Raw genomic sequence first — 26,471 nt, forward strand, 5'->3', positions numbered from 1 at the left:
AGAATATACAGACTAGTCGTACCCCTTTCCCAGTTTGGAACCAGTCAGTTGTTCCATGTAAGGTTCTAACCATTGCTTCTTGACCCACATACAGGTTTCTAAAGTAAGGTGGTTTGGTATTTCCATCTCTGAAAGAATTTTCCAATTTGTTGTGATCCATACAGTCAAAGGCTTTAGCATAGTCAGTGAATCAGAAGTAGATGTTTTTCTGGAATTGCCTTGCTTTCTCTGTCATCCAAAGGATCTTGGTAATTTGATTTCTGGTTCCTCTGCCTTTTTTAAACACAGCATGTACATCTGAAAGTTCTCAGTTCACCACTGCTGAAGCCTAGCTTGAAGGATTTTGAGCATAACTGTGTTAGCATGCAAAATGAGCAAAATTGTATGGTATTTTGAACATTCTTTGGCATTACCCTTTTTTGGGATTGGAGTGAAAACTGACCTTTTCCAGTAGTGTGCCCATTGCTGAGTTTTCCAAATTTGCTGACATACTGAGTGTAGCACTTTGACAGCATCATCTTTTAGGGTATAAAATAGCTCAGCTGGAATTCCATCACCTCCACTAGCCTTGTTTGTAGTAACGGTTTCTAAGACCCACTTGACTTCAGACTCTAGGTGAGTGACCACTTCATTGTGGTTTTTGGGTCGTTAAGATCTTTTTTGTGTAGTCATTCTGTACATTCTTGCCACCTCTTCTTAATCTCTTCTGCTTCTGTTAGGTCCTTACCATTTCTGTCCTTTACATGCCCATCCTTAGGTGAAATGTTCCCTTAGTATCTCTAATTTTCTTGAAGAGATCTCTAGTCTTTCCCATTCTATTTTTTTTCCCTCTACTTCTTTGCACTGTTCATTTAAGAAGGCTTTCTTATCTCTAGAATTCTGCATTCAGTTGGTTCTTTCTTTCCCTTTCTCCTTTGCTTTTTGCTTCTCTTCTTTCCTCAGCTATGTGTAATGCCATTCAGACAGCCACTTTGCCTTCTTGTATTTCTTTTTCTTTGGGATGGTTTTGGTCACTGCCTCCTGTACAGTGTTATGAACCTCTGTACATAGTTCTTAACTATGTACTAAGGTTAAAAAGTTCTAATTTAATTAATTAGAACTAATTTATTTAGTTTAATAATTTACTTATTTCTAATTTTGTTTTCTAATTTATTAAATAATTTATTATTTAATTTATTTAATCTTTATTAAAAGTCAGTACAATATTTTATAAATTTAAAAAAGCCAATTTAAAGAGTCATTTTTAGCAAAAAAGTTTATAGACACTCATGGGTTGTTGCCTTTTGAGAAATGTTTGAACATTTATAACATTTTAGTAGTTGCTGAATTTGAAAGAGAATTCATTACTGAAGGAAAGTTGCCATAATGTTAAAGAGGAAACAAAAATTATTGTTATATATCTATACAAAGGCTTAAATTAATGAGATAATGTCTCAAGTAATTCATGTTTGATAGAGAATATTATAACACAAAGCAGTGTTATTTGAGGTAAAATAAGATACATGCTAAATAATCTTACTGGATACTCAAGTAACAGCACTGCTGTATGTTCACCTGGCATCAGTTGTACTGGTGACAGTAGCTTTGTTTGCAGACGCCTTTGCCTGCTGAGCCAGTTCTGTGTGGTTTAGAATATGTTGAATATACTACAGTGTGGCCTTTGTTAATTGAATTAAACATTATGGAGACTAAATTGCTCATCATTTCTCTACCAGCCTGACTTTCTTATTTGGAGATAAAAGATTGTAGCATTGTCCAAAGTTTCTGGAAAGTTATAAGCACCTTTTTAACTATCATTTTTTCTCTTAATAATTCTTTCTAAATTTTTTTTAAATTTTACTTTATTTTTAAACTTTACAAATCGTATTAGTTTTGCCAAATATCAAAATGAATCCACCACAGGTATACATGTGTTCCCCATCCTGAACCCTCCTCCCTCCTCCCTCCCCATCCCATCCCTCTGGGTCGTCCCAGTGCACCAGCCCCAAGCATCCAGTATCATGCATCGAACCTGGACTCGCAACTCGTTTCATACATGATATTATACATGTTTCAATGCCATTCTCCCAAATCTTCCCACCCTCTCCCTCTGCAACAGAGTCCATAAGACTGTTCTATACATCAGTGTCTCTTTTGCTGTCTCGTACACAGGGTTATTGTTAGCATCTTTCTAAATTCCATATATATGCGTTAGTATACTGTATTGGTGTTTTTCTTTTTGGCTTACTTCACTCTGTATAATAGGCTCCAGTTTCATCCACCTCATTAGAACTGATTCAAATGTATTCTTTTTAATGGCTGAGTAATACTCCATTGTGTATATGTACCACAGTTTTCTTATCCATTCATCTGCTGATGGACATCTAGGTTGCTTCCATGTCCTGGCTATTATAAACAGTGCTGCGATGAACATTGGGGTACACGTGTCTCTTTCCCTTCTGGTTTCCTCAGTGTGTATGCCCAGCAGTGGGATTGCTGGATCATAAGGCAGTTCTATTTCCAGTTTTTTAAGGAATCTCCACACTGTTCTCCATAGTGGCTGTACTAGTTTGCATTCCCACCAACAGTGTAAGAGGGTTCCCTTTTCTCCACACCCTCTCCAGCATTTATTGCTTGTAGACTTTTGGATCGCAGCCATTCTGACTGGTGTGAAATGGTACCTAATAGTGGTTTTGATTTGCATTTCTCTGATAATGAGTGATGTTGAGCATCTTTTCATGTGTTTGTTAGCCATCTGTATGTCTTTGGAGAATAGCAAGTGAAGCAACTGACAAACAACTAATCTCAAAAATATACAAGCAACTCCTACAGCTCAACTCCAGAAAAATAAATGACCCAATCTAAATTTCTTTGACGAGAGCTGCTATTGCCTCCTCAGTTCTAATGACAGCAACATATTACATTTCTCAGTGTTCAAACTGATGTTTGCTTGAGCTCTTAGCTTTGCTTCCAGAGATCTTTTTTCTACTTCTTGAACTTAGCGCTCTCCTTTAGTCCATCCACATATCTGCTTCAAACCATTTATCAAAGCACCTTTCCTGTCGTCTGTTTTCTTCAAATATAGTTATTGGTACTTCCTTTAACTAATTTAAAAACATTCCTTCCTCTAACCTTTTCCCAAAATCTTACCATCCTATCTTGAGAATGCCTAGTTTTTTCCCAAAATATGAAGCTCTGTCAATTTATATTTATGGTTCTTGAAATTCTACTTTATATACCCTTCCCCACCTCACTAAAATGAAAGATAAAAATGCCCTTGGTTTTTTGAAACTTACCAACTTAATTTACATTTAAAGTGTGTAGGGACTTTCCTGGTTGTCCAGCCCTCTGCGCTTCCATTGCAGGGGGGTGCAGGTTCCATCCCTGGTCTGGGAGCTAAGAACCTGCATGGTGCACAGTGCGGCCAAAAAATAAAAGTAGGTAGGTAGGTAGGTAGGTAGGGCAGTGTACTCTTACTACCCAGCAGGATGCATGCGTCTGCTTGTGCACACACATGTGTGAAAGCCAACCTCTGTGGTTACGTTTAAATCTCATTGGGATGGCAAAACAAATACACTTGAGTGAAACAAATTTGACTTATTGTAATGGGCACCTGTAATGTAAGTTAGTGAGGTTAAAACACCGCATAATGAAAAACTTTAAGCAGAGATGAGAAAATAAACTTACAGGAGTAGGATGTACTCAAGAGCTGAGGAGCCACTGAACATTTTTGAATAGAATTTAGTCTGGCATTGGTATGCAAGATGAATTAAAGGATCACAGTGAAAGAACTGAAAGGATCCTTAGAGATAATTTAATCCAACTTCATTATCACACACGATCAGAAAGAATAAGTGTATTTCTTAAGCTAGTTATAGATTCTGAACAAAGCTAGGATTCTTTCTTGATTGGAAGTAACCAGTGAGCAATCTATAAATATACAATTATCACATTGTACATAGTGTAACTATAGCCCTTATTTATGCATAGTAGTTGTCCGTATACCATGTCAGTATTTTTCATAACTGGATGCATCAGTGTTACCTTAATTTCTGAATTCTTAGAGGCAAACATTATGTCAATTTATTTAATCCACTAGAGGTCACTGTTTTTTCATAAAAAATGTTTGGTATTTTTGTGTGTGCTAATGATCAGAATTCTGGAATTCAATATTTTCTTAAAAAGCTTGTCTAGATATTGTACGTATAAGCTTTACAGAAATGTATTTTAAAGAAAGTCTGTTCACATAACTTTACAGAAATGTATTTTAAAGTCTGTTCACATAGGTATGAATGTTACACCCCATAGTATATCTTTTAAAGGCAAAAAATGGCTTTAAAAAAAAAATGCCAGCATTTAGTATTTAATGCAGAGATATTTTTGTTAGTTTTGAACGAGTTGTAATAAATAAGGTGCTGCTGCTGCTAAGTCGCTTCAGTCGTGTCCGACTCTGTGCAACCCCATAGACGGCTGTATCACCATAATTGCAAGTTATAATTTTATTAATATTAATTGCTATTTTCATTATAATTTAAAAATAATAAATTTGAAAATCTACTCAAAGAATTAGATATTTTATTGTAATAACTTCCAAAATCTTTTTTTAATTGAAATAAGGTTGACATACAGTATTATATATTAGTCTCAGGTGTACTAGTGGTGATTTGATAATTACATACATTATGGAATGATTACCATGATAAGTCCAGTAACCATCTGTTCCCATACAAAGTTATTACAGTATTATTGACCATATTCCTTATGCTGTACTTTACATCTCCGTGGCTTATTTCTTTTAAAATTGGAGGTTTGTACCTCTTAATCCCCTTCACCTATTTCATCGACACACACACCCGTCTCCCTTCTGGCAACCCCTTGTTTGTCCTCTGTATTCATGAACAATTTCCAGAATTTTTTACCATTTTACCTTATCCAACACATACATAGAACTGAACAAAAAGTTTTATGAAATAATGTTTATCCTCACTACATGGAAAGCCTCTGTTATTTTCTACTCTGTTGCTTTTTTTGAAATGCTGGTAGCAACCTCCTTAACTGGTTGGTCCTGATCTGCAGAGCACTGTTTTGTTGAATCCAGCTTAGGATTTTAGTATTGTTTTACTCTAGGAAAGTCTTATCAGCACTGAATCTCATTTTCCTCATTTGTAAAGTAGAAACTTGCATTTAACCTTAGTTCCCTTTCATTTTAATGTTTTAACAGTTCTAAGTCAGTCACTGCTGCTATAGTTGAAAGTTTTCTGGATAAGAAATGTCTCATTTATAAAAATGATGAAAATTAAAAATATCAGCATAAGCCTAGGGAAATTTATACTACCTTTTAGGGAAGTCTGTCTCATTTAAGAGTTTAGAATAAAAGTTACTGACTTTAGTTAGAATTCTTTAGTCTTGTAGAACGCTGATAAAAGACTGAATTAAAGTTTTTGTATTATGAATAAAAACCAAGAATATTTTACAGTATGTCTCAAACAACTTGAAATCTACATGTTCAGAGACACCATGATCTTACCATTTGTCAGTAGAATGTTAAATTTGACTGTTTGGTTTTTCTTACATTGTTATGAAAAGTAATATTAATCTGTCCACCAGATTCTAAAATACTAAAGCCTATATTATCTCCTAAAATTTATCAAATATTACTTTGTGCCATAATAAACTCACTTCCTCCTTAGTAAAAATGTATAAAGCAGCTTAGGAAAAATTTAGACAAATTCATGAATTCTAGCTCCATATTTCTATTGAGGCTTTGGAGTCAGAAAGGGTCTTAGAGGGTTTGTGTTCCCTTGTTTTCCTTATTAAGGTAAAACTATCTGGAGTGTGTCTTTAATGTCGTGGACAGCAGCAGTGCTTTACACAAAAAGCCTGATGCCCTGCCAGAGACAAAACAGTGACCTAGATGGCCTGGGTATGACACAGTGTGAGGCTTCTTGTGTTGTGAGTTAGAAAATTCTCATTCACTTGGTGGCCAGAACCAGACCACATACAGTTTTGTTCCTAAGACAGCATGCTCCTTCAGGTAGTAGTACTATATAGTTACATTTATAGATCCTGTGGTTAACTGGAGGCTCTGACAAGTCTTTGAAGGAGGGAATCTTCTAAAATTGTAATTAAAAAATAAGGAGTTAAAGCTAAGGAGGAAGGACAAACGTTTAGAATCAAAGTTTGATTTAAAAGATGAAATTGGGGTAAATGGTTAATGCTGACAGAGCTGAAAGCGCCATCATGTGGCCCAGCGTAGGGGGTTTTCACACATGTTTCTTGGCAATAAACACAGTATAATCTCAGAGGTGCGGAAGCCAAAAACCTCTGCAGAACAACTTCTATAACCTCTTCCTGAACAGTCACCTCTGTTGCTTGGTAGACGGATTAAAAACTTTCTGAAACAGCTTTTAACATATTTGAAAAATTCCCACCACAGGAGGGAATTGCAGTCTGCTGCTTCTGTTGGTTTATTTATAATACAAATATTCTAAGTGATATATACAAACACACATCAAGGTCTTTTGGTGTGCTTTTTCTAGTTTTAGACTTACTTTGGTAAAGTTACAGTTAATCATCTGATTTATAATTTAGTGAAAATAATGTTTATGGAGAACCAGCTTGAAAGTATTCTTTAACATGGTTACTTATTTTTAAAGTTGAAATTATCTCGATTAAATGTCTCAGGACAACATGAAGGGAATGGAAGGTACCTAGATTGAAGAAAAATGGTATTTCTAACAAAAAGCTTTTGAATTTCATCTAAAACAGATAGAAAAGAAAGTAATGTGACTTGGTGCCTTGTTTCTAAAACAGCTCATAAGAAAAATAAACTGAAGTTTTATATGGAGTCTTTTGTTCAATACCTCATCAAACTCAATTTTAGTTTATTTTAGTGTCAGGTACCTCTCTATCTTTTATAGATTGGAAATCAGAGTATTAAGTTCATTCTTAAAGCATCTAGAAACAATGTTCAACATAGTTTTCTTTACATGAAGTCAGAAAACTGAAACAACAGAGAGGAAAATAATGAACTATATTGAATTCCTATGGGAGGGGTTATGTAAAGATGGTTTCATCACAACTTTGGGGGTTGCTTTTTCTGGCTTTAGTTAGAGGCAACATGTTAGAACTTAGACTTTCAAAGACCTAAAGTCAAATCTTACTGCTTGAGACACGTGGTGATCTTGGGAACCCCCTTAAGGATCACTTTACCCCTCCGAGCTTCAGTTTCCTCATCTATAAAAGTAAAGTTGTGAGTTATGTGAGGATCAAATAATATATGGAACCACGTAGCAGAAAGTGTGGGAGAATGAAAAAGTCCTGGAGATGGATGGTGATGGTTGTGCAATAATGTAAGTGTACTTGATACCACTGGACTGTTGCTAAAAACAGGTTAAGTGGTCAGTTTTATGTTATATATGTATATATTTTAACCACAATTTTTAAAACATTTATCGCATAAAAAGCACTCAGTATATGCTAATTTCCTCATTCATTAGAGATTGAGTTTTCTTTTAATTCTTAGTGTTTTTCTCAAAAAATATCAAGTTGCAATTCTGGAGATGTCTCATAGGACTTAAAATATCTTCATGATTTAGAATAATGTGTACATTTGTGTTACCCTTGATTCAGCCATACTTGGACCTTATTCTTATTTGGAACTATTCTGCCTCCAAGATCTTGAAATAAGAGCTTCCCGTCTCTGACCACAACCTCTCTCTCATCTACAGCTGTCACTCCTGAGTGTGCTTTGTGACCTCATTTTGACCTCCTGTCTCTACCTTAGCTCTGTTCTTCTAGGGTGGCAGACCCTCATTTAATTTGTTTTCTTGAGCTCCATGGTAAGCGGTTGTAACATCATCCTCTCAGACAACCCCAGATTCTTTCTCCCTTAGCCTTCAACCATGTCCACCTTCCCAAAATTCAGTCATCCTTTTTTTTTTCCCCCTGTTCCTCAAGATTATTGGGTAAAGGTCTCAAATAAGACCATTAGCACTTTAGATAAGCTGTCTCATTTCAATCCTCACAACATACTAGGGAAGTATTGGTACCCATTTTATGGATGGTGAAACTGAGGCTTTAGCGACTCACTCAAGAACACTTGGCTCATATATATAGATTTGGGATTTAAATCCAGATGTATCTGGCACCAAAGCCTACACTCCTGTGGCCCTGTTCCAGTTGATTCTGTCTAGTCTCAACAGTGTGTTCACATGTTTATTCTTTCTTAATGACTGATACATTCAGACCTTTTCTCTCCTTAAATGTTGAAGCCCCACACCCCCAACTCCTAGTAGATATAACTTACCACTTAAGTGAAATGATTGAGGACATCCACTAGAATCTCCATTATTTTCTTCATATACTATGTCATTTCTCTGCCTCCTCATTGCTAGTATAGTACCTTGTATGTTACTGATTCTATTCTCCTCTCACCAAGGCCTTGCTTTATGATTTATTCCTATTTTCTTCCTCTTTCAAACCCTTCCTTTTGTTCTAATTCTTCTTCCTCTACTCTGAAAAGGAAAAAAAAAAATCTGAAAATTATTCTTTAGATTTAGCAGCCCTATGGTAATTTGTGATCTTAGCAAGAGTCATTTTAGTAAAGTAATGCATACATACAGATGTCAGGAGGTAGAGGGCTGAGGACTAAATAGGAGATAATCGAATTGGAAGTGATGAGTGTAGACTTCTTTAAAGAAGTCTGTCAGTGAAAGGGGAGAGAGTTGTATGGCTCAAGGACAGAGTTGTTTTCTATGTGTGCGTATATGTGTGTTAGTTTTTTTTAAGAAATAGGCTAGATTTAACCTTGGTAACTTACCAAAAGAGAAAAAAGGGAGAGGTTTGTGGAAGTTCAAAAGGGAAGGGATATATGTATACCTCTGGCTGATTCATGTTGAGGTTTGACAGAAAACAACAAAACTCTGTAAACCAATTATCCTTCAATTAAAAAATTTTTTAAAAATTTAAAAAGAAATTAACAACTGGTCCAGAAATAAAAAGTGGAAAGGAAAAAAAAAACCTCCCTGTAAAATCCATAGGATTCACCTCAAACGCCTTTACGTATAAACTTTATTGTTCGTTAGAGGCACAGCTGAATCTGAAGCTTGTCATCATTGGCTCAGCAGGAAGTTTTTCTTTCTTCTCTTAATTTCCTGTAGCAACTCATCTCTCTCTCACGGTACTTATTACATATTCTGTTGAATTATACGACGCAAGAGTATAGTTCTTGTGAGCCATGCTGGCTGGGTTTGATACCTGGGTTTACCACTTACTAGCTGTGTGACTTTCTGCACGCTGCTTAGTCTTTCAATATTCAGTCTTTTTATCTGTAACGTGGGATGATAGTAGTAGCCACATCATTCTCATGAGGATGCTGCTGCTGCTGCTAAGTCACTTCAGTCGTGTCCGACTCTGTGCGACCCCATGGACGGCAGCCCACCAGGCTCCCCCGTCCCTGGGATTGTCCAGGCAAGAACACTGGAGTGGGTTGCCATTTCCTTCTCCAATGCATGAAAGGAAAAAGTGAAAGTAAAGTCGCTCAGTCGTGTCCGACTCTTAGCGACCCCATGGACTGCAGCCTACCAGGCTCCGTCCATGGGATTTTCCAGGCAAGAGTACTGGAGTGGGGTGCCACTGCCTTCTCCTCTCATGAGGATGGTTACTTGTAAATCTCTTAGAATGTGCATTTTCCTCCTACTAAATTGTAATGTCCTTAAAAATAGGAACTTATTCTTTGTATTATTTAACATACCCAGAATAGTCCACATGTATAATATTTCAGAATTTTATTTTTGGAGGAATTTGTTGAATGATGGAATATACCCTGTATTTACAGATTAGCCATTTAGTTAGAACAAGAATCTAGTTGAGAATCACTGGGTCTATACACATTTTTTTTCCCTACACTGATACTCAGATCCCGGTGTAGGACCAAATGCCAGACAGCTGCATGGTACTGGACCTTGATAATTTTAGCCTAGAAGACTCGGTCGAGGATGTGGGATAGGAAGAATGAGAAAACTACAAATGGAAGTGGGAGGAAGTAGTCAACAGGCAATAAAACACTCTGTTGTAGACGTTAGCATATTATTTAGTATGCTAAAAAAGCTCTTAATGGGAGTTATAAATATGCACTGGAGAAGTCAAGACTTGTCACCATCCAAGCAGTGTCATTTGTTTTCTTTGAGTAACACCAAACCAAGGTAGCTCCTGTGACTAGAGTTTTCATGAGTGGGAAGAAGCAGGGTAAACAGAATAATTTGGATGATTGCTGAAGGACTAAGGAAAGGAAAAAATAGATTAAATTTTTATTCTCAGGGAACTCTCTGATTATTGCCTTATTTTGTCTTCTGAATTTTTTATTATTGGTCTTGGGGGAGTTTCTGAACTGTAGGGGAATCTCTAGAACAGGAATGTATGCTGATGGGTGGTTCTTAGATGTGTAATGGGAAAGAATGCCTTAATCAGCTAGCAGTGCCTCCCATAACTAAGGAGAGGATTGCCAATGAATCCATCCCCTGCAGTGCCTTGTATGCTAAACAAAAGATGAATGGATTATCTAGGCAATAGTTATATGATTGATGCTGTGATGTTTAATTATATAGAAAAATACTTGCAACTCTGATGTTTTTGATTGGCAGCCTTTAAATGTCATAACTGAAATGACTTCCAGTTCCATATATCCATTTAGTTTCGCTTTTTAAAACGGAAATTCTTGGCACTATTACCTTCATTGCAGCCCTGTTTTTCCTTTTAAATGGAGTTTATGTTCAGTGACTTAGTTTCTCTTTAGTGCACATCTATTTCCTTGTATGTACTCTTTTTTTTTTTTTTTTCTATTAACTGACTTTGTTTACTAGAGCAATTTTAGGGTCACAGCAAAATGGAGAGGAAGACACAGAGATTTTCCCATAAAGCCCCTGCCCACACACATGCCTAACTTCCCCTATCAGTATCCCCCATCAAAGTTAGCATACATAGATGAGCCTACATTGACACATCATTATCACCCACACCCATGGTTTACACTAGGGCTCACTCTTGGTATTGAACCATTTGGGGTTTGGACAGATGTATAATAACTTGAAGGTACCGTTACACTATCATACAGAGTAGTTCTATAGCCCTAAAAATCCTTTGTGTTCTACCTGTTCATCTCCTACTCTCAAACTTCTGTAACCCCTTATCTTTTTACTGTCCCAGTGGTTATACCTTTTCCAGAATGTCATATAGTTGGAGTCCTATATAGTATGTAGCCTTTTCAAACTGGATTCTGTCACTTAACACATTTAATTTTTTCCCTGTTTGTTCATAATTTGATGGCTCTTTTCTTCTTAGCACTGAATAAAATTTCATTGTCTGAATTTACTATAGAATTTATCCATTTACCTACTGAAGAATGTCCTGGTTGCTTCCAAGTTTTGACATATGAATAGAGCTACTGTAAGCATAGCATACAGGTTTTTGTGTAGACATAAGTTTTCAACTCCTTTGGATAAATACCACCGTGTATAATTTCTGGATTGTGTGGTAAAGAGTATGTTTAGTTTCTGTAAGATGTCTCCAAGATGTCTTCCAAAGTGACTGTACCATTTTGCATTCCCACCAGCAATGAATGAGAGTTTCTTTTTCTTCACATCCTTACCAGTATTTGATAGTGTTAGTGCTCTGTCTGGATTTTGGCTATACTAATAGGTGTTCAATAATATCTCATTATTTTATTTGCACTTCTGATGTCACATGAGGTAGGGCGTCTTTTCATATGCTTGTGTGCCATCTGTATATCTTCTTTGGGGAGCTCTTTGGTGCATGTCTTAGTCTGTTCAGGCTGATACAACAAAATGGCATGGACTGGGTAGCTTATAAACAAGAAGAATTTCTTCTCACAGCTATAGAGATTTTAAATCTGAGATCAGGGTGCCAGTGTGATTGGGTGAGGGCCTCTTCTGGGTTGAAGACTTCTGGTTTTGTCCTCATGTGGTAGGATGGAGAGGGATTTCTTTGGCCTCACTTATAAAGACACTAATCCCATTGGAGAAAGATTTTCCCCTGTGACCTAATCACTTCCAAAGGGCTCACCTCCTAATACTGTCACACTGAGTTAGGATTTAACATATGAATTTGGTGATGAGGGGACACAAACACTCAGACTTTTTGATCTTATTGATGGTCTGAATTTTGGTTATTCTTAAAGATGTATAGTGATGTCTCTTTGTTTTGTTTGTTTTTCCATTATTTTTTAAATTTGCATTTCCCTGATGAACTGTGGTGTAGAACATCTTTTCATATACTTATTTATCATCTGTTTATCTTCTTTGGTGAGGTATCTGTTAAGGTCTTGGGCCCATGTTTTAATTGAGTTTGTTTTCTTGTTGAGTTTTAAGTGTGCTTTGATATTTTGGATAACAGTCTTTCATTAAATTTGTGTTTTGCAAATGTTTTCTCCTAGTCTGTGTCTTATATTTTTATTCTCTTGACAGTATTTTTCACAGAACTTAATAAAGTCTGACTCATCAATTCTTTTTTCATGGATCATGCCTTTGGTGTGTATCTAGAAAGTCATCTAGGTTTTCTCCTGTGTAATCTTCTAGGAGTTTTACAGTTTTGCATCTTACGTTTAGGTCTGTAATCCATTTTGAGTTAATTTTTGTGAAGAGTATAAGGTCTCTGTCTAGAATAATTTTTTTGCATGTGGAACATCATTTTTTGAAACAACTATATTTTCTCCATTGTGTTACCTTTACTCCTTTGTTAAAAATCAATTGACTGTATCCATGTGGGATGCTTCTGGCCTCTCTGTTTTTTTCCACTAATCTTTTTTGTCTCTTCTTTCACCAGTGCCACACTGCCCTGTCTTGATTACTGTAGCTTTATAGTAAGTCTTGGAATCAGGAAGTGTCATTCTCCAACTTTGTTCTTCTTTAGTATTGTGTTAGCTATTCTGGGTCTTTGCCTCTCCATAAAAACTTCAGGATCAGTTTGTCGATATCCATAAAATAATTTGCTGGGATTTTGATTGGGGTTGCATTGAATCTGTAGATCAAGTTGAGAAGAACTGACTCCTTGACAATACTGAATCTGTTGGTAAGTATGTAGAATACTGATCCATTTATTTAGTTCTTCTTTGAATATGTAGTTTTTAGGATGTACTTTTTCTGAGTACTTCTGTAGTACTTTACAGAGTTTTCATGTTCTCTTGAACTCATTTGCTGTTGTATTTGTTCCTTTTGTACTTAGCTTTGTAAGAACTTTTTCCTCCTGTTTTTGATATCCTTGATGCCTAGCTAAATGTGATTTTGATATTACAAGGCAAAACTTTCCTAGAGTTAAACCACCTGACCTACATACCTCACAACAATGCTGCACTACAACTGCTTTATCAATTAGGGCAAAAAGTCTTACCATATAAACAAAATACAGGAGAATTATAATAATCTCTGCCCTCAACAAGCTTGTAGTCTAGTTAAGAAACTAGACTTAAACATATGAAAAGTAAGACACTTAAGATAAAATTTCTGTATTAGGTCATAGAAGAGTACATGATTAATGTGTATTAACTGTAAAGACAATGATGACTAAAATTTAGAGAAGGGAGAGATTTACTTTAGCAGGTTAGTCAGGGAAACTCTTGGGCTTATGGAACTTAGTCCAGAAATATGAGAAAATTTTGGACAAAAAAGATTAATCCAGATTTCTTATGGATGAGTTTTACAATATGTTGTCATTTAATATTTTTTCTTAAAAATTTTTATATGAACTGTTTGCTTTTTGTTATATTTTCTGTCCAAAGTGGTTATAATGAACCACCTTCAAGTGTTTGACATATCAGGTGCTTTCAATTTTTTATTCCTGTGTTCTTGTCACAGACATCCTGATTTTCAGCTGCTACAGGATGGACAAAGGTATGGTTGAATCAGTATCACTTACCTTCTGTATATTCATGTTAATAGAAACATTAAGAGTAACCCAGGTGATATGAACTCTTGGACTTCCTGTGCTGGTGCATTATGTAAGTGCCCATTCTAGCCCACACAAAGAAATATTTGCCTTGTACAGCTTTTTTTCTTTTGTGATGGTAAGATGATGTGTTTGATCTGTATGATTTACTGTACAGCTGTTCCTACCAAGGAAGTCTAATTGAACCTGTTGAAATACGACACAAATACAGCTTCCATCTGAAATACTGTGCTTCTTTGTCAACCAAATTGTGCCAATTACATTTGTTGAAAGGTTTTTATAGCCTTATTTTGTAGAATTTCAAACATTAATGTATCAGCTATTTAATTATTTGAAAGAGTGTTTAAAGCATTAATAGAAATTCCAAGTTGTATTTTTTCCTAAACTTTCCTAGTGACATTGCTTGCCCAGCCACGATCTTCTCTCAAAACATACCCTTTTATCTTCCAGAGTAAATTTTCCTGGTTATTAATCACTGCCTTAGTTATATGGAATTGAGCACAAGCTAGATACTCTTTAATTGATATAAATCTTCAATTTATGGGTTTGAAATAGTATGAAAAATGTAATTACCTTACAATTCTGAGAGAAAGTGTACATGAAAATTCAGTTCTAAGTTTTTTGAAATTGTACTTCAGTTACAGTAGACCATGACTGTCTAGGCTAAATTCTAACTTTAAAAATGTTACCTGATACTGAATAAACTTACTATCTTTTTTTCTCCATTTCTATCCAGAACCTTGTTTTCAACTCTGCTTTTATTCTTCTTTTATACTTTCCCCAAGCATGCTTTTTTGTTGCTGAATTACTTTATTTCACTTTAAAAACCTTTTTAAAAATTGGAATAGCCAGTTTTTGGAGAGCAGTTTACAGAAAAATTGTGTGAAAAGTAGAGATTTCCTATATACCCTTTCACGACTCTTGCAGTACTTCTTGACCCAGAATCCTTCCCATCCTGACCTTTTAAAGTTCTCATTTGTGCATTTGCTTAAGGGTAATTGATCTCCTCCCCTCATCTTTCTCGTTTGTATAGACAACACTTCTCTTTGCCTTTACTCGTTCATATTTTTTAATCTTTTATAAACCTAATCTAAAAATTAAAGTAACATAGTCAAAGGGAAAACTGTTGTCTTTAATTATTATCCTTGTGTCTTAATTCTGGACTTTCAAGTATCTTTCATTGATTAATGTTGATTTGCCAACTTTTTCTTTTGCTATGACTTTCTTATATTTTTCATTTAATGCAATTTTCTACATAACTATCAGCCAGAATTGGAAAATGCTTAAACATCTTTTTTTAAATATTCAAAATCTGAACAGAGTTCCTACAGTATTTTTTTTTTTTTTTTGAGAAACCGGTAATGAAGTTATCAGAAACCTTAAAAGAAAAAAAAACTATGGATTCATTACAGAATTGGAGTGAGCAAAATTCAAAATAATTCAGTGGGATGAAATTATTGAGTGTTAGTTTGTGGGATTTTGTTTGCAGATATGGTTTGATTTCTTGTTTTGTTTTTCTTCTTTTTGCTCAACTCTTAAAACACTTAAAATAATTAAGGAGAAAAGATAAGGGAAGAAGATGGAAAGAGAACTATATCAGATATGATGTAGAGAAATTACAGAATTATAGCTTTCTTCTGAAATGTGTGTGTGTGTATATATAGGCCTAGGTAAATATTAGCCTGTAAATAAAGCCTTGCCTAGGGAATAAAATTTTTATCTTGAAAGTTACAAAGTACAAATTTTCTGGGACATTTTGTTTCTGTGTTACAGTTTTTATTTCTTTCTCTCAACAGTGGTCCTTCTGGAGAAGAAATACAGTTATGCAGCAAAGCCATTAAAACATCAGATATTGACAGTCCTGGCCATTTTGAGAAGCATTATGAATCTAGTTCTTCTAGCAGTCATAGTGATAGTAGCAGTGATAATGAGCAAGACTTTGTTTCCTCCATTCTACCAGGAAACAGACCAAATGCAACAAGGCCACAGCTGCACGAAAAAAGCATAATGAAAAAGAAAGCTGGTCAAAAAGTTAACTCTCAACATGAAAGCAAAGAGCAAACAGTAGTAGATGTCACTGAGCAGTTAGGCAATTGCAGATTAGATAATCAGGAGAAAGCTACTGCTTGTGAACTTCCTTTACAGAATGTAAATACACAGATTTCTTCAAATAGTTCTCTGCAAAAAAAATTAGAAGCTTCAGAAATTTCTGATACTAAATACAGTAGTTCAAAAGTAACTCTTGTAGGCATAAGTAAGAAAAGTGCTGAACATTTTAAGAGGAAATTTGCCAAATCAAACCAAGTTTCTGGGTCAGCTTCCAGTTCATTGCAGGTGTGCCCTGAAATTGCAAAGGCAAACTTACTTAAAGCCCTGAAAGAGACTTTGATTGAGTGGAAGACAGAAGAAACTTTGAGGTTTTTGTATGGCCAGAATTATGCATCTGTATGTCTAAAATCCTCCTCAACCCCTCTGGTTAAAGAAGAAGAACTTGATGAAGATGATACGAACTCTGACCCAGATAGTCATTCCCCTGCCCTGCAGGAGTTGAACAGCTTGGATGAGTCTTTACCATTTAGATCCTCAGATACAGCCATTAAACCACTGCCAAGTTATGAGAACTTGAAAAAAGAAACTGAAACATTAAATTTAAGGATCAGGGAGTTTTATAGAGGACGATATGTTTTGAATGAAGAAACCACCAAATCACAAGACTCAGAAGAGGTATGTCTTAATGACAATTTTTTTTTTTAATATTGATTTATTTGGTTGCACCAGGTCTTAGCTGCGGCATGTAGGATCTTCAGTCTTTGTTGTGGTGTGCGGGGATCTTTTTTTATTAGTTGGCGGCATGCAAACTCATAGTTGCAGCATATGGGATCTAGGTCCCTCACGAGGGATCAAACCCAGCCCCTCTGAATTGGAAGTGTGGAGTCCCAGCCACTGGACCACAAGGGAAGTCCTTTAATGATTTTGATTTTTCCATACTGCTAATACATGAGCAACCACCATAGTAAATCTTGGAGCAGGAAGAAAAGTACTGAAAGAATTTAAGAAAGAAGAGTCCCTTAATCATTTGGTTTAAAATGCCATCTCCAGTATTGACATTGAAAGTGAAAGTCGCTCAGTCGTGTCTGACTCTTTGTGACCCCATGACTATACAGTCCATGGAATTCTTCAGGCCAGAATACTGGAGTGGGTAGCCTTTCCCTTTTCCAGGGGATCTTCCCAACCGAGGGATCCCACATTGCAGGCAGATTCTTTACCAGCTGAGCCACAAGGGAAGCCCAAGAATACTGGCATGGGCAGCCTATCCCATTTCCAGCAGATCTTCCCAACCCAAAAATCGAACCAGGGTCTCCTGCATTGCAGGCAGATTCTTTACCAACTGAGCCACAAGGGAAGCCCAGTAATAGCATTATTATTTTCAAAATAAGTTTGTCCTAGAAAATTTTCATGAGTATTTAGCCTTTTTTCGCTAATGTAGAAATAGCCTAGAATTGTGGGACAAAGTTTTCTTTAAAACCTAGTTTTCATAGACTGTCTAGACTCTGAAAAGACTTCTTTTTTCTTTGTTGGTGTATATGCTTTCAGATTTCTACATAGGTTGTGTATCTTTGTGTTTTATTTCCAGTGGGACTCTGGACATTTATGGGAGTAAATTTGTGAATTGAATAGTGAAATATTTGGTTAATATTTGGAAAGCATGCTCACTTAAAATATGAATGAAAATGACTTAGTAGAGGAGACGTATTGGGAAAATAGAGGACATAGGAGAAAATGGAAAGAGCACTTTTGGGTAAACCTATGCTATGCTAAGTCACTTCAGTCGTGTCCAACTCTGTGTGACCCCATAGACGGCAGCCCACCAGGCTCCCCCGTCCCTGGGATTCTCCAGGCAAGAACACTGGAGTGGGCTGCCATTTCCTTCTCCAATGCATAAAAGTGTAAATGAAGTCGCTCAGTTGTGTCCGACTGTTAGCGACCCCATGGATTGCAGCCTAACAGGCTCCTCTGTCCATGGGATTTTCCAAGCAAGAGTACTGGAGTGGGGTGCCATTGCCTTTTCCGTGGGTAAACCTAGATTTGATTATCTGCTCTGTCATTTACAGCTGTATAAAAACTTAGTCTCTTGAGTCTAATTGCTTATCTGTAAATGGGATTATAAATGGCTTCCCTTGCTCAAGTGTTATGAGTTTTAAAAGTAATGAATATAAAGCGTTTATCGCAGTACCTGACATATAATTGGTACTCAGTTATATGTAAGTAGTTATATGTAGAAAGTGATGTATGCCACTGAGATTTAACGGGATATTTTAATTATCCTATTTTGGTTGATGTGTAGTTTGGGAAATGAAGTAATTTGACATGAAGACAAATAGGTGATAACCTTGTTGTTAGCACAGAAGTTTGTTACTAAAGATTTCTGAGTAAATATGGCTATAAATTAAACGACAGCTTGGAGATTTAAAACGAGGGTAAAAGTAATAAAGTAAAAAATTTAGAAATTTCTTATATTTGTATAGAATGTTACCTACCCCAACAGTATACTTGTATTATTAGACAGCATCCATAAATTTTACATGAAGCTTGGAAAAACATTGATCTCTGTCATTCAGTTATATATTCTTTTATGCCTGTATCATTTTTATGCTTATAAGCCTTAAGAAGAAAAAATTAATCCCTAAATTTGACTGCTTCTGTTTTTAAACCTCTTTCACTGAAAGTGAAAGTGAAGTCGCTCAGTCATGTCCAACTCTTAAAGACCCCATGGACTGCAGCCTACCAGGCTCCTCCATCCATGGGATTTTCCAGGCAAGAGTACGGGAGTGGGTTACCACTGCCTTCTCTGAGAAAGAAAGTGAAGTCACTCAGTTGTGTCCGACTGTTTGCAACCCCATGGACTGTAGCCCACGAGGCTGTAACACAGACTGTAAGTGTACAGCTCATTGCATTATCATAAGTGAATATACCAATGTAATCACTACTCAGGCTACAAAATTTGAGTAAACCAGAAGCTCCAGTATGTCTCCTACAAATCATTACCTCTTTCCAGAGTTAATGACTATTATAATAACATAGTTTTCCCAATTTTGAACTATATGTAAATAAATTAACTCTGTATATAATTTATTTTATGCAACATTGTGCTATATGTACTAAATCACTTTAGTCATGTCTGACTCTCTGCAGCCCCATGGACTGTAACCTACCAGGCTCCTCTGTGCATGGGATTCTCCAGGCAAGAACAATGGATTGGTTTGCCATGCCCCTCTCTAGGGATCTTGCCCACCTAGGGATTGAGCCTGCATCTCTTATGTCTCCTGCATTAGCAGGCGGGTTCTCTACCACAAGGCTTCCCTTGTGGCTCAGACAGTAAAGCGTCTGCCTACAGTGCAGGAGACCCGGGTTCAATCCCTGGGTCGGGAAGTTCCCCTGGAGAAGGAAATGGCAACCCACTCCAGTATTCTTGCCTGGAAAATCCCATGGACAGAGGAACCCAGTAGGCTACAGTCCACGGGGTCGCAAAAAGTCAGACACGACTGAGCAGCTTCACTTCACTTCTCTACCACTAGCGCCACCTGGGAAGCCCTTGGAAATTCCCTGGCAGTCCAGTGATTGGGACTTGGCACTTTCACTGCAAGGGCCAGCATTCGATCCCTGGTTGAGAAACTAAGATCCCACAAGCCACACAGTGTAGCCAAAAAAAAAAACAAACCAGTATGTATGTTTGTGTTGCATATAGTTGTAATTCATAGTTTTATTGCTGTATGGTATTCCATTATATAAATATACCACAATTTATTAATGTTAATGAGTAGGCTGTTTCCAGTTTGGGGAACTATTAAGAACGATGCTGTTATGAACTTTTTTTGTGTATATATATATCTCTTAATGTGTATGCATTTCTGTTGGGTATATATCTAGGACTAGAATTTCTGGGTCATAATGTATGCATATATGCAACTGTACTAGTTAATGCCAAACAGTTTTCCAAAATGGTTCTGCTTTGTATTTTCTGCTATCTATGACAGTTTCCATGATTCTGCATTCTCACCAATACTTGATATTGTTACTTTTCACCATTCTGATGGTATTGCTTTTAGGTTATAGTACATTTCTCTGATGATTGAGTTGAGCACTGTTTCTTCTGCTTATTGGCCATTTGGATAGTTTGTTTTGTGACATACCCGTTCTTGTCCTTTTTTCTATTCATCTGTTTGAATATGGGGTGCTGGGGAGGGAGTTCTTGTTGATTTGTAGGAATTCTGTGTGCAGAATTCAAACACATTTTTGTGTATTACAAATATCTTCCACTGAGATTTTCCTTTTCATTTTTATTAATGGTGTCTTGAACCCAGTTTATTAATTGTTCCCATAGTGACTTCTTTAAGAAATCTTTTCTTAGCTTGGATTATTTCATCTTCTAGAAGCTTTGTTGTGTTTCCTTTAACATTTAGATCTGTAATTTATCTGGAATTGATTTTTGTTTATGGTGGGGAATATCAGTCAGAGTTCTTATTTCTCTCTGGGGAAATGTGTGCACATTACAGTTTGAGAAGCACTGTTGATTTTTCTTTTCTTTCTTGTTTGTTTGTTTGCTTATTCCATAAGTTACTGAGAAAGATGGGAAAGGTTGGTCAAGATTTCTTGCCATAATTATAGATTATTTTTCCCTTTAGTTTTCTGAATTTTAATACTTTGAGACCATGTTCTTAGGTGTAAATGTGAGATTGTCATGTCTTCTTGGTAAATCAAACCTCTTAACATACGGAGTAATTTTTCTCTACATTTATTTATTTAATTTTGGTCTTACAAGATCTACTTTGACATTAGCATTCTTTCATTAGTATTTTTAAGGACTATCTTAAAAAAAAGCCTAGACTGATAATCTCTGTCCTTTGTGTGAAGAATTTAGTCTATTTACATTTAATGTCATAATTGATATATTTAGGTTTAAATCTCCCATCTCACTTGTTGCTTTCTGCATGTCCCATCTGTTCTGTGTTCTTTCTCTCCTTTCTTTCTTTGGATCCAGTATCATTATTCCATTTTTTTGTCCTCTGTTAGCTGGTTTTTATACGTTCTTTTACTAATCATTAATTGGTTTCCCTAGATTAAAACTTGAATCTGTGTCTTACTAAAATTTAATATAAGTTAATACTTTGCTTCCTGGACAGTTAGTACCTTAGAAACTTACATTTACCCACTCAGCTTAACATGCTCATACTGTTGTGCACTTTTATTCTCTCTGTATTTTTAAATCCTACAAGATTGTTTATAATCAATGTTGAGTTGGATTTGCCCAGTTAATTACTCTCTTACTGTTCTTTATGTCTTCTGCATTTCTGTTCTTTCATCCGGGAACATTCACCGTGGGCCTGAAGAATATCCTTTTATTTCATTAGTGCCAGTTTGCTAATGATGAATCTTCCCAGTTTTATTTATCAGGAAGTTATTTTACTTTCACTTTTGAAAGATATTTCCCTGGACATTAAATTCTAAATTAGCAGTTATTTTCTTACAGCCCACTAAAAATACATATTCATTGTCTTTTGGCCTCTATTTTTTTCTCTTATTTGAAAATACCTTCTTCCTTTAGCTACTTTTAAGATTTTGTTTTTTTCTTTTTGTCCCCTTGATTACCATCAGTTTTTTATTGCTTTGCCTAAATGTGATTTTATTTGTATTTATTATTTTGACTGTTACATACTTAAATCTGTGATTTCTTTCATTAGTTTTGGAATATTCTCGGGTATTACCTCTTCAGGTATTGTTTCTGTCCCATTTTCGTTTTCCTCTCTACCTGGTACTCCAATTGCAGATATGTTAGTCTTTTTCACTGTATCTTCTGTCTTTTATATTCTCCTGCACTTTGCATTACCCCTGAAAGGGAGAGGTGTGTGACTATGTTTCATTCTGGATATTTTCCAAATGAATATTCTCTTTTCAGTCCTTTCTACTGTGTTATTAAATCTATCCATTGAGTTCTTTTAAATACTATATTTTTCAGTTACTAGGGGTTTCATTTCTTTGTTTTATACGGTTTCCCATTCTCTGCTAAAATTTTTCATCTTGTCATTTTTTTTTAATATATTCAGCATAGTTATTCTAAATAAGGCTGATAGTTTCATTACATGGATTTCCTTAAGGGTTGATTTTATGAACTTGTGTTTCAGATTATGGTCATATTGTCCTATTTTATGTGGCAAACATCATATAATAAAAAATTACAGAGATAACTTGAAACCTAGGCTGATGTTATCTTCGTCTAGAGCAGATTTGTGTTTGCTTCTGGCAGCTTTGCAGCCGTCCCAAATCACTTTCATCCAGTCAGTGATCAAGGTGATTTGAAGCTGGGCTTCAGTCCCTGCAGCAGCGAGGCTGTTTCCTATTCATTCTCATTGGTCTCAAGTTCAGGGAAGGTTGACAGTACCTCTTCCTTTTTGGCATGCCCCAAACTTTGATGCTTAGGTTCTCAGTATCTAAATTGCCTCTTCTAGAATTAGTCAGTGCCTTCTCTGGAATTACTTTCTCCAAAATCTCAGACCATAATTCTTTACCGTCTTACTTAGCTCTCTGATTCTTTCAAACAAATGTGGGTTTTTTCCCACATTTGTTCTCTTTCTCAGTTCTCCGCAAGAAGAGTGGTTTGAATTATCTTGTCTGCCATTTCTAGAATTGGAGTTTCCCAAAATATATTTATAGTATTTGATAGTTTTAGTCCTTTAATCTCCTACATTTATATGACATTTAGCATTTTATAAAGTCTTGTTCTATACATTTTCAACATGTGTTAGTATCCCTATTATACAGATGAGAAAAGGCTCTCAAAAGAGGGCAGATGATCAAGGAAGTTCACACCAGCCTGCTGACTAAGTGGATACTCAAATTTAAATCTTCTGCTTCTGAAGTCTCATTTTTAGTCTTCCATATCATAGGTATAAACTTCTGTGTTTTAATGTGTTATTATCAAAGAAAGAATATAAATTTATGATTTTATTTTGCTTTGTTTAAAAATGTGATTCAGCATGATCCCACCTTTCCACTGATAGATTCAAGTTCTCAGAACCAGATCAGAAAACGCATCGTACTTGAAAAATTGAATAAAGTGTAAGTATGTAATTATCATTCCACTTTTATAATATCTAAAAATCAATTTGATATTTGTGGGTTTATAAGTTGTAGGTGTAATCCTTGATTTTTTAATTTTGAAAAATAATACATAAAGTTTACATGGATTTCTTCACCTGAGAAACTTGCATCTTTAAGGTGTTCTGCCAAAGCATATTGAAATTGTTTTGTGCTGAAGACAGAGACACATAATAAAGACAAAAGTTGAGATTATGGGACTAGAAAACCAAACTACCTCACTTCCATTCAATAATCCAGTGAAGTCAGGGAAAAAAATATCAGAGCTGGACCCATTTAAATACTGATTTGTGGTAAATGTGTCATCAGTTTCACATGTGGATAAGATTTTATAAAGGTTTAATGGTTTATTGACTTACTCGGTGTATATGCATATTCAGAGAACCATTTCACACTCAGAAGCTTGAGTTTTGCACTTTAGTTTTGAGCTTCCCGTAGTGGAAATTGTTGTTCTTGTAATTAGCCCAGTCATAAATGACATTTGAAAATTGCAGTCTTGGTTTCTCTTTCAAAAGGAGCTTGAAAATCTTTTTTCCAGAGATGTGACGGATGTCTTGAACTTTTCAACTTGCATTTTTCTCTTCAGCAGAAAAGACAGAACGGTTTTTTCACGCATTACTTAAGGTGTTGTGCACATGAAGAAGCCTTAATTCTGTAGTAGTACAAAGATTAAAAGGCCTTTTCTAGCAGCCATAGTATTTTGAACAGCTTACTTTTCTAAAGTTTACATTTTAAATAAGTGTTTAATATTTATTGAATGCTTGTTATGTGTTAAGACTTCATATATAGTCTGTTTTGCCTTTTTTCCATTCTTCATACTTGTACATATGTTTCTGTTAAAATTTAATTTATATAACAATATAAGTTACCAGCTGTCTGACTTAGGATAAAAAGGTATCAATCCTTCATTTTAGTTACATAGGTTCTCAAAGTTGGGATAGATTAACTATGCTAGTATGTAATTAATAGGTAAAGGTTTAGGTGAAAATGGTTTTCTAGACTTTTTAGCTAATGAAAGTACCCACTTTTAAATTTAAGACCACACAGCCATGTCACTGAAGGAATTCTGTCCCTTATGGGTTTTAGCTGCAACAGGAGATCCCAAAAGGAACCTTACTAAAAAATACCAAGTTATTAATATTCGGGTGACAACTAAATCTAAGAAGAGGTAGAATAATTAAAAGAAGGAGAAGCACAAATAATACTGAAAACAAAATAATAGTGACATAGGGGTTTTTTTTGTTTCATTGTTTATGAAAGCAGTTAATTATTTTTCTCATTATGAAAGTTAACACTTTATTATAAAAGTAAGACCTTTTCTGGTTTCTGATTGGAAGAAACCAATTATACAAAAAATTTATTTTAGAGAATCAAAGAAAGTGAACTATGAGCTGGGTATTAGATGATATTAAGGAACTATTGGTTAAATATGATTTTATTATGGTTTTATACAAAAATGCACTTGTATTTAGATACATAAAGAGTAATTTAGGGGTCAAACAAAGGACATGGTTTACTTGAAGATACCGCAAAAAAAAAAAAGGAAAAATGAAGCAAATGGAGCAAAATATTGGGAGGCTAAATCTGGGAATAGAAATGAGGGGTTATTATTTTTTCTGTATTTTGGAACATGTTTTAAACTTATATAATTTTTTTTAAGTAATACATGCTTATTCCAGAAGGGTTAGGCTGTGCAAAATGATATAATTAAAGAAGTGAAAATCACTGTAATCACAGTAATTACTATTAATATTTTGATGTTCATCCCTGGCATATATGTGATATATATGATGTGTGTATATTCATTCCCTTTGGTTCCATCTGTTATAGTCTAAACCTAGAGAAAATGACATGCTTGATATATACTATGTGTGATACACAATTGTATTATAATATGTATGGTTTTATAAAAAATGGGACAACTTCGTGTGCATTTTCTACTTAACATTTATCATGAATATCTTTCCACATTAAAATATATAGATTGATGATATTTTAAAGGTTTTATTTTATAGTTACATCATAATTTATATAACCATCTACTGACACATTTGTTGCCAGTTTTTCACTACTAAAATACTTCTCCAATAACCGTCTTTTTTTAATGTTTGATTATTTCTTTAGGATAAATTTTGTATAGTATTGATTAAAACTGTTGGGTCAAACAGTGTCTGCATTTAAAATATTAGTATATATTGTCAAATTGCTCTCTAGAAATGTACCAGTTTTTACCTTACCATAAGGATTTAATAAATATTAAATCCACATTCCCATAATGCTCCATTTGGAGGGCAATTCCTCTGGCCTGTGTTCTTTCCATTTGTTTAATATTTGAAAGTGAAAAGGTAAGAAAGAGACAAGAATATAGATACCAGCCAAAATATTTTTTCATTTCAGTGCCTCTTTCTGTAGCATAGACTACAAAATAGAGTGTGGAGTTACTTTGAAATATTTATTTATGACTTCTCACCAGTTAAACCTGGCTTAAGTGTTTCCACCTCAGAGTCATGGTTACCTACCTATGAAATATCCAAACTTAGGCAAGAACCCCCAAAATGTATCTATATAATTATATTTTTTAAATGTATCAGCATAATTATATATTAGGATAAATTTATTTTTTATAAATAAATAAAATAAAAAATAAATAAAATTTTTTATTTTCAGATTGCCTGGACTTTTGGGACCTCTTCAGATTACATTAGGAGATATTTACACACAACTTAAAAATCTTGTCCATACTTTCAGGTTAGTATTAATACTACGATTTTCCTTCTCAGTTATTTTGACTTTATGTAATTGCCTTGCAGAATCCATAGTAGACTAAGGCATGAAGAAAGTAAATGATTTACCTTCATTGTCTTAAATCTTAATACACTGTTTTCTCTTCCACTGACAACATTATTTATATCTTTGGGGGGTTTTGTTTGTTTTATTTTTAAATTTTTATTGGAGTATAGTTGATTTACAGTGTTGTGTTTTAGGTGTACAACAAAGTGAATCAGTTATACACATATCCATTCTTTTTTAGAGTCTTTTCCCATATGGGCCATTATGGAGTACTGAGTAGAGCTCCCTGTGCTATACAGTAGGTCCTTACTGTTACGTTAATGTTTATGTAATTCCCAGTCTCCCAGTTTGTCCCTCCCCACCCCCCACTTATATCTTTTGTTAAAAGCAGCCTCTTATTTGCTTAAACTTTGATATGTTTAGCTTTGGATAGTTTATTTATGGAATAATCTAAAATTAAGGAGAATGATATATGAGACACAAAGGTAGCTAGTTAGTAATATCTTGGATTTTACTGAACTAGTAAATAGATATTAAATGACTGGCACTTCTGTATTGTTCAGCACTATGGACAATATAGAAGAAGCCTA

The 26,471-nt window shown here is 35.1% G+C and overlaps 1 protein-coding gene across 50 annotated transcripts in view; it reads left to right on the forward strand.

The window, feature by feature from the left end:
- RPAP2 (RNA polymerase II associated protein 2) overlaps positions 1-26,471 on the forward strand; it is a 129,538-nt gene that overhangs the window by 15,140 nt on the left and 87,927 nt on the right. For 30 of the 50 annotated variants that reach the window (XR_015160474.1, XR_015160480.1, XR_015160481.1 and 27 more), the window contains 4 exons: positions 13,848-13,883; positions 15,735-16,662; positions 22,970-23,052; positions 25,759-25,839. Coding sequence is in view for 21 of the 50 variants with exons in the window: in XM_086391137.1 (XP_086247263.1) it covers positions 13,848-13,883; positions 15,735-16,662; positions 22,970-23,052; positions 25,759-25,839 (1,128 nt within the window). In the remaining 29 variants the exon portion in view is untranslated. The remainder of the gene's footprint in view (positions 1-13,847; positions 13,884-15,734; positions 16,663-22,969; positions 23,053-25,758; positions 25,840-26,471) is intronic. The other 20 variants (XR_015160495.1, XR_015160498.1, XR_015160492.1 and 17 more) reach the window with 2 other exon arrangements.

This window comes from Bos grunniens, chromosome 3 (assembly GCF_055505025.1).
Source record: "Bos grunniens cultivar Pamir isolate PY7600 chromosome 3, Bosgru_T2T1.0, whole genome shotgun sequence".
Lineage (NCBI taxonomy): Eukaryota > Metazoa > Chordata > Mammalia > Artiodactyla > Bovidae > Bos > Bos grunniens.